Source organism: Fusarium venenatum (genome assembly GCF_020744135.1).
Source record: "Fusarium venenatum strain MPI-CAGE-CH-0201 chromosome Unknown EDB82scaffold_2, whole genome shotgun sequence".
NCBI lineage: Eukaryota > Fungi > Ascomycota > Sordariomycetes > Hypocreales > Nectriaceae > Fusarium > Fusarium venenatum.
Genome location: NW_027072130.1, coordinates 5,405,243 through 5,423,051, shown reverse-complemented (window position 1 = coordinate 5,423,051; position 17,809 = coordinate 5,405,243). Strand labels below are relative to the sequence as shown.

General features: G+C 47.3%; 8 protein-coding genes across 8 annotated transcripts; 2 read left to right on the top strand and 6 right to left on the bottom strand.

Moving 5' to 3' along the window:
- Positions 1–262: 262 nt before the first annotated feature.
- On the bottom strand, positions 263–1,570 carry EDB82DRAFT_499219 (Alpha/Beta hydrolase protein). Its single transcript, XM_065608592.1, has 2 exons — positions 1,303–1,570; positions 263–1,252 (listed from the first exon to the last, which is right to left on the bottom strand). The coding sequence occupies exons 1-2, from the start codon at positions 1,462–1,464 to the stop codon at positions 383–385; spliced, it is 1,032 nt and encodes a 343-aa protein (XP_065464840.1). The 5' UTR covers positions 1,465–1,570; the 3' UTR covers positions 263–382.
- On the bottom strand, positions 1,571–4,309 carry EDB82DRAFT_499217 (OPT oligopeptide transporter protein-domain-containing protein). The gene is made up of 5 exons (XM_065608591.1): positions 4,218–4,309; positions 3,652–4,166; positions 2,715–3,606; positions 2,497–2,665; positions 1,571–2,445 (listed from the first exon to the last, which is right to left on the bottom strand). Exons 1-5 carry the CDS (start codon positions 4,249–4,251, stop codon positions 1,911–1,913), a joined length of 2,145 nt encoding a protein of 714 aa, XP_065464839.1. The 5' UTR covers positions 4,252–4,309; the 3' UTR covers positions 1,571–1,910.
- A 1,273-nt stretch (positions 4,310–5,582) lies between these two features.
- EDB82DRAFT_575012 (uncharacterized protein) lies at positions 5,583–8,335 on the bottom strand. The gene is made up of 4 exons (XM_025734982.2): positions 7,521–8,335; positions 6,663–7,462; positions 6,261–6,604; positions 5,583–6,203 (listed from the first exon to the last, which is right to left on the bottom strand). The coding sequence occupies exons 1-4, from the start codon at positions 8,226–8,228 to the stop codon at positions 5,752–5,754; spliced, it is 2,304 nt and encodes a 767-aa protein (XP_025585734.1). The 5' UTR covers positions 8,229–8,335; the 3' UTR covers positions 5,583–5,751.
- A 1,018-nt stretch (positions 8,336–9,353) lies between these two features.
- EDB82DRAFT_499213 (uncharacterized protein) lies at positions 9,354–10,884 on the top strand. The gene has a single exon (XM_025734981.2). It carries the CDS (start codon positions 9,374–9,376, stop codon positions 10,784–10,786), a length of 1,413 nt encoding a protein of 470 aa, XP_025585733.1. The 5' UTR covers positions 9,354–9,373; the 3' UTR covers positions 10,787–10,884.
- Positions 10,885–12,499: 1,615 nt separating this feature from the next.
- EDB82DRAFT_536425 (cutinase-domain-containing protein) lies at positions 12,500–13,735 on the top strand. The gene is made up of 3 exons (XM_025734980.2): positions 12,500–12,945; positions 13,025–13,342; positions 13,400–13,735. Exons 1-3 carry the CDS (start codon positions 12,757–12,759, stop codon positions 13,583–13,585), a joined length of 693 nt encoding a protein of 230 aa, XP_025585732.1. The 5' UTR covers positions 12,500–12,756; the 3' UTR covers positions 13,586–13,735.
- A 372-nt stretch (positions 13,736–14,107) lies between these two features.
- EDB82DRAFT_499211 (Threonyl/alanyl tRNA synthetase) lies at positions 14,108–15,101 on the bottom strand. Its single transcript, XM_025734979.2, has one exon. It carries the CDS (start codon positions 14,990–14,992, stop codon positions 14,183–14,185), a length of 810 nt encoding a protein of 269 aa, XP_025585731.1. The 5' UTR covers positions 14,993–15,101; the 3' UTR covers positions 14,108–14,182.
- Positions 15,102–15,235: 134 nt separating this feature from the next.
- On the bottom strand, positions 15,236–16,269 carry EDB82DRAFT_499210 (putative xylanase 13). The gene has a single exon (XM_065608590.1). The coding sequence runs from the start codon at positions 16,263–16,265 to the stop codon at positions 15,408–15,410; it is 858 nt and encodes a 285-aa protein (XP_065464838.1). The 5' UTR covers positions 16,266–16,269; the 3' UTR covers positions 15,236–15,407.
- A 305-nt stretch (positions 16,270–16,574) lies between these two features.
- EDB82DRAFT_499209 (uncharacterized protein) lies at positions 16,575–17,310 on the bottom strand. The gene is made up of 2 exons (XM_025734978.2): positions 16,859–17,310; positions 16,575–16,810 (listed from the first exon to the last, which is right to left on the bottom strand). Exons 1-2 carry the CDS (start codon positions 17,156–17,158, stop codon positions 16,619–16,621), a joined length of 492 nt encoding a protein of 163 aa, XP_025585730.2. The 5' UTR covers positions 17,159–17,310; the 3' UTR covers positions 16,575–16,618.
- Between the last annotated feature and the right edge of the window lie 499 nt (positions 17,311–17,809).

Sequence of the window (17,809 nt, the reverse complement as noted above, 5' to 3'; positions counted from 1 at the left end):
TCGCTGAGTTATTCACTTTCCGAAAATGGCACCCCATTTCGTAGTCTTCTCGGCGAATTATGTACACAACATGCTACCATAATAATATGGATTAAGACTGGGGATAGCATCATTGGTGCTTTTGCGATCTGACGTTGCTTGAGTAATAATGGGATGATGTAAATAGGAAATGCCTCGGATCCCGGATCATTCGGGTACAAGCGGGTTCCGGAGACATAGGGTAAATACTTCTGTAGCACGATTTTCGATCATCACACGTGGTATGTGATACAGCGGCAGACATTTATCCACGATTGATTTAACCACCGGTAATGGCATGAGATGGCTGCGGGATAACATGGTGATTTTTCAAGGCTGAGTTTAATTTTATTCGTCACTTAGCTCATTGGTCCTTGACCGAAGACTCAATAAACCTAATAGCGTTCCTCAAACTCTCGACATTGCTCACTCCATCCGCATCCGTCTTTTCGACATCGATATTGCCAACCCTGCCATCAAATCCATGCTCCGCATCCTCAGGGAAATCCCCCACAACCTCAACACCCGCGTTGCGAAGCTTCTTCTCAGCCACTACACTGCAGTCGACAGTCACAGCAGAGTCATTCTTGCCGTGCAAAAGGTAAGTGCGTGGAATTTCATTGAGCTTGCCGAAAGAGAGAGGGTACAGGCGACGGTGTTCTTCGGGAATGGCATCTATGCCCTTGTTGGCAATATCGCGACTGAGACCGTCAATACCGGTCATGTAATCAGGGAACAACGCGTCGATGTGCAGTGCAGAGGCTATGGAGAATCTAGGATCCTCTTGGAAGTTCTCGGGTGGCGGGTATCCTGAGATTGGCTTTCGATCTTCGCTGTCCCTCTTCTTGGGAAACTTGTCAAGCACAGACGATGTATCAAAGGGTGGCGCTCCCCAGATGTTTGTACCAGGCGTAGTGTATCGCGAGCCAGCAGCATCTAGCATCCCATATATGAGAAGAAGTCCTTCTGGTTTCTGCTTAACAGCATTTGCAGTAGATAACGCGAGGTATCCACCAGCGCTGGAGCCAGCTACCAAGACTGAGCCGACACGGCGGTTGATCACTTCAGCGAGCGAAGAGCGTACCCAGTTGTATGCGTCAACAGTGTCGTCCAAAGATGCATGAGCCGTGGATTCTGGAACAAGACGATAGTCTGGGGTAACGAAAATCCATTTACGTGCAACAGCTGCGTTGACAAGCCAATACGGCATATAACTGTATCTGTCTCCAACGATCTGAAATATTGTCAGCGAGGAACTCTGACTACTGGCTCATGGGTACTTGCCAGAAATCCGCCATGAATATGAATTAGGACAGTACTCGGAAGACCTTCTGTCTCCTCGGGATAAACGACATCGAGAAGGACGTCACCATCAGGTCCCGATTTGTAGGGAATGGTTTTAGAAGTGTAACCTTTGAGGCCTGAAAATGGCGAAGAAGATGTCATTTCGAGATATGTTGTTTTGGGTATTCAGGATATCACTCATAGATACAATCCAGACCTACAGATCATCATAGTCGGAATAAGCTCGGTTTCTAATACTCCCCGCACTACAAACATCGTGGAGCCACGTCATTTGTTAACTTGTCTTCCCCACATCACTGCTTCAGAGTGTTGGACCGATACGCAACTGATAATTGTATCGACAATGCAATTTACTTTAATCATTTCCATCGACTTATCCCGTTATCAGTCTTACTACTGATCAACCCATGTTCATCTGCTTCAAGAACTAGTTGCATCAACAGCGATTTCACCTCGCGTGTGCGAATGTGAGGGATTGTAACCATTGGAATAAATATTCTTTCATAACTCAAAATATACCAATACTACTTTCTGCCATCACGCTGAGTCCTTCTGTGTCGCTCTTCTGCTATGCTGCAGCCCTACGCCTAACCCTGCGCATTGTATTTGCAGTAATCAAAGTTGTTAACCCTGTTCCCCGCCCATTCTGGGAATGCAACCGCTTTTCCAGAACCTCCAAACACCGCAAACGTGGCAATGAAGACCATGACTTGCGTGCCACCGTCAAGTGCAGCCGAAATGAGATAGTTCCACTTGACAAACGCTTGCGGTCGGTAGCGGCGAAGATAGAACTGTCCAAATGCGCCCATAATATAATAGCTTGTAAGCGACGCGTTGAGTCCGACAAAGAGTTCGCCAAGGTACCAGAGAATGATAGCCGTGTTGAGGTAAGACCAAATTCGCATATGGGGGAAGAAACGGTGAGCAAAGTAGAACGGCAGAGGAGCCAGAAAGCCAATGAAGAAGGCGATAGTCACCCATTGGTATCGAGCGCCGATAGAGAACATCTTGGGAGCGATAGACCATGCGATTGCCAGAGTGTTGAACTGTTGGATCTGAGCACCAGACCAGACGTTGGTTCCCTCAGCGGACTTGAGGATCGGGGCTTGGTTGTCCACGATACTGAAATAAGTTAGTATATGTTGAAGAATTGGATGTTGACAAGTTGCATACCTAATCATCATCACGTAGTTGAGAAGGGCGCCTAAGCAACAGCCAATGACTTGAGTAGTAAATGTGGCCTTGGGGGATAGCTTATTCTGCTGAGCAAGTTTCAAGTCTCGCAAAAGCAGGAAACCCTGGGAGAGAGCATTGTATGTGTACGATGTAAAGTACATGTTTGCTGCTTAAGATCAGTATAGGTCACCAAGTATCATATTGAGGCTTCTTACCAAGCGGGCGGCCAGGAAACATGTATCCCGCCAGCATCTGGAAGATCGGTTGCAAGTTGAAACCGAAACCAGTGATAGCATACTGCGCACCAAAGAAAACGAGGAAAACGGCCAAGAAGATCACAGCCATAATAAATCCCCACCAAGGCAACGTCGACTTCATCACATACAGACAAACCATCCCGATGATGAAGCTCACCGCAAAGACGAGAAAGTACCAGCTGTTTGGAACTTCGTCGTAATCAAGCATCAGCTTGTAATGAGGGTCGATAGTGGGATCGTCGCGAAGCTTAATCTTTTCATCCTCGCTACGAGAGCCGGATTGGCGCCAGAAGACATACGTCTGTGGACGAAAAGCCTTCTTCAGGTTGGTCAAAGTAATCCAGGACCATCCAAGGCTGACTTCGGCGTAGTTCCACAGAAGCATGTGAACCAACGTGGCAGTCAGGCCAGCATTAGACGTGATGAGATAGTTGATGTAGGTAGCTGTAAGATGAGGAAGGCCAGCCTTGTCAATAGCTTCGTTGTTTACGGTGAAATCGGGGTTCATGATCGACGTTTCGTTGTATGGAACGTAGTTGGTCGAGTTTGAACTTCCATCGTACAGAAGCTGGGCCATGAAAGGAAAGTCCTGGGCTCTCCAGGTATTGCTGTAGTATAGACCAATTGAAAGGATGATGCCGCCGAGATAGCCGATGAAGCTGTTTACCAGTGTCTGGAGAGGCATCCAGAGAGGTGAGCCAAAGCCGGCGATGTAGTTCCAGTCAAAGCAGATGCTCAAGAAGCCCATTCCCTCGTTACCCTGTGAGCCACCGAAAAGGTTTGTAAAGACAGGGTTGTGGCGATCAGCGAGGCAGAAAATGGAGACAGCAGACAGGAGAGGAAAGATGTACTGGGACTGTTAGTATATCTCAAGTCATTATAAGGGTTAACATACTTCGGGGAACCACTCCCAACAGAAGATGGCTACGAAAACAACCCAGAAGACTTGGAACCTCTTTTTCGTTTCGGATTTGGGCTTATGCAACGTCTCCATCACAGTTGTGATGGGTAAGTTGGCAGGATACAACATCTTGGTAGGATACAACAGCACGCTTCTCATCATACCAGCAATTCCATACCCAATGAGTTGGGATGACAGGGTGATGAAGATACCTGCAGCTTGGTTGGGATAACCGCCATACCACAACTTCTGCACCGACAGGGCTTCAGTTGATAGTGCTGATACTGATGCAGCCGATGCCATAAGGACAGCAGCAGTATGTTCTTTTCTGTTCCATGGGTGAGGATTGAGGAAACGACCGATAGCGCCTTTTCGAGGGATGATGTACGACAGGCCAGTACCGAGGGTTTCGGCGAGTACGGTCAAGAACATGACTGATACATAGACGACTTGAGGTTTGAAGTACATGATCTCTTGTAGAACGCCGCCGAATGCTGATAACCCAATACCTGTGTCCAGTCAGCATGCTTCTCTAATTAGTCGATGTCTGATTGACCTACCAACGACGAACATGCGTACTGTCCATGGATTCATAGAAGGATCATCATCAACGTGGATGACATTCGTAACAATATCCTCCGCTGTCTCCAAGGGCCGGGTAGGCTCTGACTTTAGAACCTCGACGTCGGCATAATCTTTTTCGTTGTGAGGAAAGCTCTTCTTATCGGCTGAAATTGCATCACCCTCTGCAGAGGTTTGAGGTGCCATGTCTCTCTTCTCTAAGCTGTCCATCTTGAAGCATGGGTATACAGGTAGAACAAGATGAATAAAGATTCTGCTTGATTCTAATCATGGCGAATGTTCAACGCAAGCATTTTGTACTTCACAGTATCTTCATACGATTCCCCAGGATAGAACGGAGTGGCCAAAAGTTGTGGAAGTTCCGGAGCTTCGGCACGCTGTCAGTCTGGATAAACGGCAATAAAAGAGTAGTTGATAAAGCTACAAAAGATCCAGTTTCTCAAAAGTCCCAGAACCCGTTCGTTTCTTGTTCCCGGCGTTATTCACGAGGCGGATTGAACAGATTCCGAGGTTCAAATCCCAGATCGGTACCCAATCACGCGAGACCAAGACACTACGTAATTTCGTATCCATCATCGGATAACGGCTTAAGATGCTGACTTACTTGCCTAACGAGATCTAGTCTTCTATCGCTTCGAGCGTCACTCTCTAATTGGGGTAATGGATAGACAGAACACGCCATCAATGGCAAGGGAGTGACATGACCTTGGAAACTAGCCTTCAATTCTTCCCCGCAATGGCCATTCAGCGTTGTTCTTAATTTGGGGACGCGTCTCGGCATATCGGCACTTTTTTAATGCGACCTGCCAAGAGAGGCTAGAATCGTCCGAGAAGATCTAGATAAGGAAATGTTCTTTGGCGACATATTTATCGCCGAGTTAGCCGGATGGGCTGTTAGTTCGTAACATAATTGATATCAAGTCTCGTCAATGAATGAACCTTTGCTGTCAATTGATTGCCAACTACTGAGAAAGGGATAGTATCTCGACGCGTCAACTACCAGTGATGATATGTGACCGACGATAGGTCGACGCGATATCAGATACCAGCAGTAATGGTGTTGAGGCGAGACCACTGCCATGGACCACGCGTTATTTGATAGGTTCGACTTGTTGCATTCTTGGTGGACCCTGGGAGCTGGAACTTCTGTCAATGTTCCTTCCAACAATAAATGCCGACTTTCCGATATCAATCACAACTTTGATACTGCTGGAAATGACCTTGTAGGCGTTGGAATTGAACAGATCATCTCCCAAGAGGATGCTGATGAACTGCCATCCTACTCACCAGATTTGACCATTCTATAACTCATGGTTGCAATTCGGAGAGCTAGCTGTTAACATAAAGTATTAATGACATGTACAAATCGCATGTCATCATTAGTAAAATCTCTGTTATCTACTCACTCCTACAAAAGTAATACATAGTGGTACAACAACGTAAAACCCTGCTTCCGTCCCTCTCTCCCTTCTTCCCTTCCTTCCTTGTACAGCTCCGTCACAAAAGTGCCTCTCAAAGGCCGCTATAATGCTCGCCTTCCACCGGCCTATCAACATCTTGATCCTCCGTCCCAAATCCTAGGTGACCAACTTGACTCTCCTGGCTCTTTCCCATCGACAGCCTCCCCCATTTGACCTTCTTCCTCACCACACCCTCAAGCTCTTCCGCGTCTTCATCCACGATTAGTCTAGCACTCATATTATCGTACTCAATACCGCGGAGGCTGTTTGTCGACGTGGCGCGGCTCAGTGATTTGAGTGTCCTGGAGGGGTAGTGGCAAGCTGCTGAGATGACCGCCGAATTCCCCCCAGAAACCACAATGATACCTGGCAATTTAACATTGGCCAGGAAGATTGGAGTGATGGCGACACAAACTGATATCACAAATGATATCAATATAGCTTTTGAAGAGAATTGTAGACCGATTGTGACCTGTCTAGCATAGGGATAATGTGCAGCGTATGCTGCATTTTGTCAGAGGAATGACTTCAACAAACTGTATCCTGGCCACCAATGCTTACCTTCGTAGTTGCTCACATATATACAATTAGAGTAGAGCCAGTGCAGTGCAATACTCACAATTATCAGTGGTATAGAGAACCTGTATGGCAATTGCAGACGGTACGTTGAATTTTGACTCCCCCTCGGCTCGGTGACTCGTAAGGATCTGAATTCGACACTGTACTTTGACCACTCAAACTCAGCAAGCATTCGCGTGAAGAGCCCATTATACGCAAGATAACATATTGATAAGATAAGTTGTGGCAAGTTAGCTACCATGGTAAGTGGCAACAGAGCCAGGTCGTCTAGGTTTGCATCTGATACATCTTCGTTAACAGGAGAGTGGCCGAACCGTGCATCGCCCCTGTTCATCTTGTCAGTTTGTCTTCTGTGCGAATGGTCAAGGCTCAAGATTAACATACAGACTCTGCTCCCTAAGGGAGATTCCCAACATTGTCCCTGCTACGGCGAGGGAGCTTCCGATGAGAAGGGATGAGAGAATCCATATATTTCGGGGCACTGCTTTTCCAAACTTGCGTACAGAGGTTGTGTGCCATTGCCGGGGACCTTGCAACAACTTGTATCCCCGTGTTGTGTCGCCGACTGCAAGATTTGGGCTGACCGGTGATCTTTTCAGATCTCCCAGGCTCAGCGTGCACATTCCCCTTGTCTCTTCACTCGGCCTGGCTATAAAGGAAGCAATAGCGTCTCCTGGCGTCATGAGAGGATTATCATCTCCCCACACGCGAAGCCTAAGAACTAAATAGCAAAGCGTGCATTTGAGTGCGCACATGATACAGACAATAAGGAGAAGACTGTTGGCTATACTCAATCGACACGGCGCCTCATACCTTTCAGACCAGCAATGATCGACCTGCATAACTCTATACTCAGGTTTGTAGGCTGAAACATCCATGACGAGTATGCCAGATACGGGGTCGAGATAGTTAATGAGACCCAGTATGGGCCATGCGCTGACTTCCCGCGAAGGTTCATTAAGGTTGTAAGATGTCCAGTATTGCTGTATGATGGGACCGTTATCAGGTTTGCTTGCGGTGCCGGTGCGTGCATACGCATCCACGGCCCAGAGAGTGTTCACGGCGTTTACATCTGTCATGTTGGTCGTGTTCTTGTAGACTTGGCTGAGTTTCCATCCATCTGTTGAGTTTCGCCATTCGTCCTCGTAGTCGTAAATTACCATGATCAAATGTCGTGAATGTGTCTTCATTCTAGTCAGCCAATCTAAGTGTCCTTATAATGGAGAGAGCGGGTTTGCTTACCAAAGACTTCTCCGGGTCATTGTATCGCTCCATGCATTCCGGGAACTTGATCCGCTCCCAGCTGCTGGTCTCTATGGACTCATTGACATGCTTCATATTCTTCAGACTCATATAGCTGTCCCCATGCAGGAACTCGTCTGTATACCATTGCCGGTAAGACATTGTGATAGGAGCCTGGCCCTGCCAACTACCCTTTATAAGACTCTCAGTACCCAGAAACAGAGTGAAACCATTTGTGCCTTTGGATTCGAGGACACAGCCGTTGAAGACGAGATGTAGCGGGACCGAACTAAGTGAGAATAGTGACCAGAATAAGACCTTTCGCCAGCCAAGAAAGCGAATGTTTTTAAGGGACTGAACACCAATCTCAAGCCACTGTCCCGCTTTATGCGCAGCGTCTACTTCCTTCCTCGTAGGCGCCACAAGACTCTGCATGAAGAAATTGGACGACGCCAAGACGCCGGTGCCAATAATGTTGATGGCCAAATGGATCCAAAGGTTTGCCTTGGCGGTTGTATCGCAGTTTCCTCGGTGAAGAATACTCTGGCCAAGAGCATCCGCACGGTTGTTGCCTCTGCCTCTAGATTCATCATCCCTTTCTAGTGCAAAGAGAGATACAAAGAGCATGACAATCAGAAAGGTTGTGAGCGTTGCGACTAAGCCGGTTAGGTACACAGCTGTACGCTTCCATCCTGAGTAAGGGGCCATATTGCGCCTCGTTGGTCGGTGGTCAACATTTACAAAAGCAAGACCAATACGTGGAGAGCTGACGGACGATAAGTGGTGCGATTGTAGAACCAAGTAATCAAAGGCCTAGTCAGTCTGTCAGCCCTACCAATCAACGGACACGTGGGCCTGACGCAAACCTGGTCAAAGTACGGAGTAGACTACGCGATTACTCCAGACAGGACACAAGAGAAGAACCACAGTGTGCCGCTACCTGTCTCCAACAGAGAGAAAAGATTTGAGACAAGAAACGGCGCAGACATCTCCGGCGTTCATTGAGTTAGTTATTCTCATGTATGTAAGGCATCAAATCAGGGCCACAGCTTATTGCCTCTTTCCCCTTGCTAGCTATTTTTGCTTTTTGACTCTTGACGCCATCCTACATGAGAACAGCGCTACATGAATACTAATTTCGGAACTAGACGAGTGATATTGCGCGAATTTGCCGGGGTTCTGTTATGGCGTTTCAGTGGTGGCGGCAAGAAAGAAAAACACCAGCATTCTTACGCTGTAATAAGCCCTGTAGGTGCTTCAGTATAGTGTCAAGCGTCGACAAGGGTCCTACGGTCGCGCGAGGCCCTCATGCAGTGAGATTTTGGATGGACGAGCAGACGGAGTTCAGTTCATCCGCCAACTTGACGTAACCGAGCGAAAAAGAAATATGAACTTGTCGGGGATATTTCATCTGTTTCACGGCAGGCAATACCGGGATAGATTAGTGGGTTACAAAGACTTTCTTTTGACAACCGAGTGAACTCTAGACGTAGTATTGTGCAGGAGGGGCTTCTCTAGGTACCTACGCGATCAAAACACTTACCCTAAGGTACGCTTCAGCACGAAACATGTTGCAATAGCAAGGGAGTTAGGACAACAGTACATATTCTATTAATGACGTGTATGTACTGCAGAATAAATCAGATATAGTTAAGAATCTCGGGGCGCGTAAAATCATTGTTGAGGCTTCACCACTGATGCAATCTTCTCACAATCATGTGGTATTACATAGACCATGTTGACACTGACAACCCAAGTGATAACGAGCATTTCTGCACGTGACTAGCTGTATGAAACCAACAATCTCACTTTGACAAGTCTCACATCTAACTGCGTTTATCCATCTTCATCCAATGTCTCTTCTTTCACTTCCAACAGAGATTCTTAGACTTATTTGCCAGGAGTTCTGCCTTCATTGCAAGAATGCAGCTTTTCACAAGCGCTCCTACTTCACCTACGCAGACTCATATACGCCTCCCGAAACAGCGACGTTGGTTGACCTCTGTTTGACATGCAAATACTTAGCGCGCATAGCACAGCCTTATTTGTACCATCGGCCGCGAGGACCGCTGTTCTTCCCTTTTGTGAAGACCATCAACAAAAAACCGGAACTGGGCCATCTCGTTAAGAATCTCTCCGTGGCCCGAGTCCTTTTGCCTCACTGGGACTTGAACGCTCGGCTCTACAATTTCTTGGATTACGTGCCCGCGTTTCTACAGTCGTGTGATCATATGAGTGATACCCAGTTGTATCGAGATGCACAAACATGCGAGTTTAATCCAGTGTCAAAGTCTTTCGTAAGACGCCTGAGTCTTCCGACGTTAACGACATTTGACGACGAGCGCGATGCTCTGTTCATCACGTCCGCTCTCTCTTTGATGCCTAATCTAAGAAAACTTGACATTGGTATTGGGAGCTACTGGTCGTTCCGATGGTGCCGGCCGAATTCTCTGAGTTCTTTACGGGAACTCACTATCACGCAGGGGTATGTAGATCAACCACCAGACGGCGGTGCTATTCGTGGATTGCTCGAAGCCGCTCCAGCGTTAGAGAGGCTTGTGTTTAATGAAGTCGTCCATGAGCTTCACAAAGGTACCACACCCTACCTTAGTCACACAAATGTCAAAGAGCTCATCTTCAACGCGTCTACTCTCCCAACAGACAATCTGAGAACGCTGATGAAGGGTTTTCCAAGTCTGGAGACATTCTACTTTGGTTGGGATTTCATGATGATATGGTCAGGCATCAAAGGGATACGGCTCGTTGCAAGTGTCATGTCTGGAATAGTGATGAGGAGGAAAGATACCATCAGACACATGTCGCTTGACCTTAGTGGTCTGGATAGCAGAGGGACCCAGAGACTACAAGACCTCTCTAGTATGTCGGTTCTCGAAACGCTTCACATTCACGGATCAATGCTCCCAGGAGAGTCAGTAAACGAGCCAGGAGTTGCTTTGACAGTTTCCGAGATCCTTCCATCTTCTATCAAGGAGTTTGGTATCATGCGTGAAGCACAAAAGTATCTGTGGGAGGAATTGCTGGACCTAGTCACTACATCAAGTGTGAAACATCCGCATCTGCAAAAGGTCATTGTCGCGAGTGGTGATCTTGACAACGAAGACGGGGCCGATTGGGTGAAAACTTTTACCTCGGCTTGTAACGAACGTAACATAGAGCTCTCGATGGATGAGCCTAAGCATTGGAGGGCTCTTACCAGACCGATCTCTCACTGGACCGATGATGGGAAGTTCAAGGATCACCGATGAGAAGACTACAGAAGCTATGTATGGCAGTCTATTAGTCTATCTGCCGAGGCTCAAGAAGCAAGTTTTCAATGAATAATGAAACGATAGATCTGTCTCCGCTTATGGACAATGTGACACCCCCCATTCCTCCAGAGCATTTGTTTCAGTCGCCCTCTAAGCTAAAGACTGTAGTCCAGTCTAAGTTTCTGCGTAAACTCTTCTAGGTAATTATTGCGAACTAACGTTAGTCGATCAGTTAGTTTCTGGAACGGGAGGGACGATCAGTGGCTCAGCTGCCACCATCATCCTGCCAGTTTGATGTTTCAAACTTTATCCTTTCGTGAAGAAACCCACTTGACCAATTCGCTGGAAACCTGATGCCTGGACGTCCGTAAAGATGACAGTAATGCAATGGTGCTTAATGAAAAGTGCATGATTAGAGGTGGCCTTCAACACTATATTCACAACAGCCTCGGCAGCTTTTGTTCTGTTAACATGACGTGTTTCCATGGACGAATTCAAGGTTGGGATGGTATTGATAGGTCTACAAAGCTTCTCCTTATGAGTACAATTTATCTACAACAGCCTCGGTTCTTCAAAGATGGTGTGAAGAATAATAGTCCGGCAGCTTTATGCATGTATTGCCACAAGGTTTTGATCACATATGGACCAACAGCTCTCAATATGATCTACGTAGTAATACAACAGTGTCCCGAACGAGCCGAGCAATCTCTCCGTATTCGCATCGCCACATTAAGAAAAATGGTCATTTAGCAACTGATCTAGAACTGTAGCGTGACTGATCGAGTCAGTCCAAACCTGTCAGCCTGTTTGTCAAGGATGGCACACACCAAGTTTCAACCGCAATGCGAGACGCTAGAACCCATTAGCATGAAACTAGAAAAAGGAAGCCTGGTTGTCAATCATAATTATAGTTAGCGACACAACCGTGCGGTTCTATTTCCGTCAGGCAAGGAAACAAAATTGTCTAATGAGAGTCTGCATAGCACAGGTGGACTAAATAAACTCTGGGGCAAGCACTTGCACCAATACAGAGAGAGACCCTCCCTGCCATTCAAAAGATCCAGGGGCAAGGGCGGAATTTACTGACCTCTGGGGCCTCATTTCACACAGACTGCCTTAAACCAAAAGAGGACAGGGCTGGGAAAACTAACACGTTCTCACATTAGCTCTGAAACCGGGAATACTGTCATATTGGTTTCCAATCTGCGCCGTAGGCATACCGTAGACCGTGCGTATGCATTTTTCTTTGCCCACTTTCGCCAGCGTTTCAGGTCCCTGGGAAAAAGCAAAAGCCATTCTTCGTAGGTAGCGAGAGTCAAAGCGTAGGCCTAGAGGACAGCGCCGATCCTTAAACCTAGTCATGTAGCGCCTTGGTGGCTTGATCGATTAATTAACTGCATAGCCCGAGGCTCGGGCCCGTTTCATTGTACGTGCCATCGTTTCGTGGATCAGCCGGTGCTTTGGCTCTAGCAACATCGTGACGCGGATTAACTTCCTACTTTGATGGCATCTTGCGAAAAGAAGCTACTGAATGGAGGGTGTGGAATACCTTGTGGAAGACTTGATTTCCAAGAAGAGTTTACGCTATAACTTACAGGCCTGGAGTACAGGCTGCGTGGGATCCGGTAGTGTATGGTAGATGGTTATGACAGGGTATCGGGTGGGAACAGTTGATGCTACTCTGTTTTGTGACCGATCATTCTTTGGACTGTGCGATCATTTCGTCTCAACTCTAGATTTTAAAAGAGTTAGTCTTGCGAATGCCGAGACAAATACACACGATGCTCATTTAGTAGATAAATAGTTGACTTCATCCTCGATGTTATAGATTGGAACAACAAACATCAACAGTCTCTCGCTCAACACCCTCTCTTTCAAGCATTTTACTTTCTTCACTTCTCAACTTCTTCAGTCACTCTTTCAGGACCTCAAACTCTCGATTAGTTACACACTCACCAATAATCACAATGAAGTTCTCCATTGCCACCGCCCTTCTCGCCGCCACGGCATCTGCCCTCCCAACAGCCCAGGACTCTGCTCTTGAGGCTCGTCAGCTCGGCGGCAGCACCCGCAACGATCTCAAGAACGGCAACTCTGGCAGCTGCCCCGGTGTCATCTTCGTCTTCGCTCGTGGCTCCACTGAGCTTGGTAACCTGGTAAGTCCTCGATACTACCCTCCACCGCAGCGTAGCATCTATGTCAGACAGATCATATGCTAATCTTATTAATCTTTAGGGTACTCTGGGTCCCCGAGTTGCTTCTAAGCTCGAGGACAAGTATGGCAGAAACGGAGTCTGGATTCAGGGTGTCGGCGGTGCTTACACTGCTGGCGTTGGCGAGAACGCTCTCCCCCGTGGAACTACCTCTGCTGCCATCCGAGAGATGGTTGGCCACTTCAACGATGCCAACCAGAAGTGCCCCAACGCTGTCATCGTTGCTGGAGGATACAGTCAAGGTGCTGCTCTTGCTGCCGCCGCTGTTACTGATGTCGACCCCGCCATCCGCGAGAAGATCGCCGGTACCGTTCTCTTTGGATACACCAAGAACCTCCAGGTAAGTAACAACGTAATTATTTATTCCCATGAAAAATGCTGACTTTGTCCATCTCAGAACCGTGGCAAGATCCCCTCTTACCCCGAGGACCGCACCAAGGTCTTCTGCAACACCGGCGATCTCGTCTGCACCGGCACTCTCATCGTTGCTGGACCTCACTTGCTCTACCAGACTGATGCTTCCGGCCCTGCTCCTCGCTTCCTCGTTGAGAAGGCTGACTCTCTTGGTGCCGGAAGTGCCTAAGAAAATGGGAAATTTTGTCTTGATGTAAATGACTGATTGGGAACAAAAAGCAATAGGCCGGCCTATTCTTGGAGACTTTTACGAGGTATACGTATGTTAGTTTTTATTATTTGGTAGATACATTTTGTCAATTCTACTGGTTGATAGACCAAACTAGATTCATGCTGCAAGTGGAAAGTGAAGTGATTCATCAGTATCGACAATATGTATCCCTTGTGGCAAGTATGTAACCACAAATTAGACATGATGAAATCAGATCTCTTGGAATTGCGGACCCTGCATATATCCTTGTGTACAACGCTGAAAACAGTAGTCTCATCGTTGCCAATTGCGTCGGAAATAGTGACTAGATCGGGTAACGCCGCCTGCTCGATTAACCAGGGGCTCCTCACGCAGAGAACAACCCTCAGGCAGTTATCTATGATGTGGATAATTAGGATGTTATACGGATTCGTGTTGCCTCAAGCGAAATCGTGCCTTTAAGGCAAGATTTGCAAATATGTCTTCAGACAGAAGATGAAAGCAATAGCTAGACTTTTTGTGTAGGTAGCCGTGATAATCCCGCTGAAAGCTCCTCTATGCTTATCTCTATCATCTCTATTTTACCAGATAGCTAACCTTTGATTTGCCCTTACTCCTCGAGATCTTCTTCACTGTGGTTTCGCCACATTGATCGGTGGTATCAACATGCGTTCCACCACAAGGATAAACTTCTGCTCCAACAATCCTCACGACTCTGAACTTTTCACCAGGTGCCACGAAACTTGCATCAGGCGTCAGATGCTTCAGACCATTCTTTCGGAAATCCTCCTCATCCCAGAACTCAATCTCCACCGGCATCTTGGCTGCTAAGAATTCGTCCACCTTTGTCTGGATGGGATCCTTCCATTTTCCTTCGATGAGACCTTGGAACTCGCACGATGCTGAATCTGGGAAGTGTGAGGCTTTGAGTTCCTCAAACCCTTCGACTTTGCCTTTTAGGAGATGATTGACTGCTGAGCCGAGGACGTGGCCGGCGGTGTGATAACGAGAGTACAAAAGACGTTTCTCAACATCGATTTCTGTCGTGACCATATCGCCCTCTGTGAACTTCTTATCGGACTCAAATTTGCCAAAGTGCAAAACCTGGCCATCGCGCACGGCATCCATGCGAGCAGAGGCAACAGTGAAGTGGGCATCAGATTCGCTTCCCATCTTTCCAATATCAGATGGTTGACCACCACCTTGAGGATGGAATATGGTCTGCTCTGTCACGACAGCGAAGTCGTCGTCAGTGCCTTGCTTAAATAGCTCACGGTTCTCATCTTCGAGGGTGTTGAAAGGGCGGATTGCTGTAACGCGTGTCGCAAACGAGTACAGCTTCGCATTGCGCTGGAAAGCGAGAATTGTTCGCGCTGATGAGGCCATTTTTTGGAAGATTGAAGGTGGTGAGTTGAAGATTCAGTTGAGGGAAGTGACAGAGATACAGATATAGGAAAACGAACGAGCAAGTCGCTCGAATTGCCACTGAAGTGGAAGCTCTGGAGGGACACGCTAGTGAGAATAGGGCTTAGCTAAGGCAAGCTCCAGGGCAAAGGGCGCGCTGAGATTGATTTCACAGGGCGTGGTTTAATGCATGGAACACTGAAGAATATATTGGAACTGAATGACGGGGAACATCAAGAAATAGCGCCAATGGATTCAACATTATCAACTGAAGAGTGAGCATTGGCTTAGGTACTCTACAGATCTGAGGTAATTGACTATTTTATTGAGTCGAGTGACTCACCGTCGAAGATAGTTCATCTTGAACGGAGCTGCAATGTAGCCTTAAATGCTGACGCTATTCTATCCATTTGTTTTGCTTTAGCCATGCTTCACACAACAACGGCCATTTTGAAACTGGCAATTCCTTATCGCTATCTAACGCAAACCCATGGGGCGCATCAGCAAAGATATGCAACTCGACCGGGGCGCCCTTCTTCGTGAATCCTTCCGCCAAGCGGTACGCGTTGACCACCGGCACAACAGGATCATTGTTGGAGTATACAATAAATGTAGGGGGAGCCGGAGAGCTTAGTTGAACATCTGGCTGCACAATATTGTAAAACTCTTGTTTCTCCTTGGGTGGTAGAGGCGGTTTATTCTCGATGATTTGTCGTCCGATTGCATTCGTTGAAATGGGTCCATAACCAAGGATGGCAAACTCGACTTGAGGGATTTTGGGATCAGGCGATGTCCACGCTTGGGGGTATTCTGCCAGAAGTGCAGCACCGAGATGGCCACCTGATGAGAGACCACAAATGCTGACACCTTTTGGCGTAAGGCCGCTCTCTGCCATGATCTTCAAAGCTCGTCTCCCGTCATCCAAAGGTGCTTGTGGCCCTGTTTCGCTGTTGGGGAAACGGTGTACGAGAACAAAGGCGTAGAACCCAAGGCTATTCAGCCATTTGGCGACGGCGACACCTTCACGACCGAGCATGAGCTCGATGTAACCTCCGCCTCCGATGACGAGAATGCCGCGTCCATTGGGGTTTGTTGGGCTGTAGCCCAACAGATAAGGGCTATGGACCTTTGTCACCACGGCTTTGTCGCCCGGTGCATCAACAACAAATGCATCGTTGATAGAAGTGCTGTCCCATAGAGACCATGATTTATCGGACCCGAACATGACTGTTTGCTGTGAAGAGGTTTGGTTCATGATGTGAGAGAGTGCAATGTTGGCTCGTTGGTGTGCGGGGATAATAACCGTGATCTCGTGATAACATCAACCCGAGGTGCCGAATGTTACGGGCTCGTGCCGAACACACTAAATTGGTCGTTACTTGGCGTCAAGACCCGTAATAATCCTCTGGATGTGGTCAGTTTGTATGAAAGCCATGGATGCATGTTGTGGAAGCTGGACATGTCATAGCTGAAGGCTCTGGCAGTACGTTCATCTACATCAAGTCTATCAATTGCGATTGAACTTCAAGAAGTGATCCGAGTTACATTCAGTTATGCGGATAGAGTACGAATATAGATATTGCTTTATTTGGAATGTTACTTAAGTAACTATGTACTTGCGTTGAATGGCAGGAATGTCGAAGCCTGACCTGCAGCCTCCTGATCTTGTGCAATGTTGTTCTGCAGCTTCTTGTTCTCCTCCTCCAGCTTATCAGCGACGTCGTCACCTTGGGCCTGTTGTGCCTCTAGTTTGAGGACGGTAGCGGTGAGCTTCAGGACCTTGTTCTTGATCTTGCCCCGCTGCAAACTATTAGCTTATCTCCTACAATTGAGAACTGCGAAACTTACCTGGAGAGCATCAGCTTCTTCTCCGGAGGCTGCATCAATAGCAGGATTGAACGCGTCGGTTTCCGCGTCATTCGCGATTTGATTGACACTGTTCAGAAAGTCGAGGTCGTCTTTCTCGACGGTTGACAGGTTGTTGGGTAGGCCACCAAGTTTCTGTAGAGCCTCTTGCTGGGCGTTGCCTGCTACGCCGCCGCTGATGGACAGATCGTCATAGGTTGATTGTGTGAAGACGGCACGCTTTGCGATGGGCTGGGCGATGCTGGTTGCCACAAGGCCAAGCAAGATGGGCATGAACTTCATGATGTTTGAGATAAGGTTTGAGTGGTGAAATACAAGGATAGATCGGATGAAATGTGAAAGTATAATGTGATTGGAATTGGAATGGAGGAAAGATCACCGGATTAGCATTCTCTTATAACTACCAGAGGACAAGGCTTGACATCAAGCATTCCAACATTTCACGTTTTCTTTCCCCTGAGAATGACCCTGTTGAAGCAGGAGGCACTGTCGCTAAGCAGTGCCTCCTGGCTACTGATTCTACTCGCAAGACCAAGATGAAGCAAATTTGAACGGATAGCGACTGTTCCGGATATACAAAACATCATTACTAATCTGGATTGAATATTTTGGCAGATTAGACAGGTAAAATCTATATCATGGGGGAAAGTCGCAAGTTGAAACCGTTACAAGGAGGTAACTCTGTGCATCATGAACGGTTTCAGCGCGTCTCGACTGTCACACTATAGCCTTTTCGGACATATCCCTGCATGTGGAAACATGAAACCCCAGAGAACCACTCGGCGACGCAACATATTGGATGGTAAACGAGAACAAGAATAAACCAATAATTACTAGGCGTATTTATGTGCAAGGGTACAATTATATTTGCAAATACTGATATACAAATCACCTCCTTGATACCCATATTACGAGGTTGTTATAATCGACGTT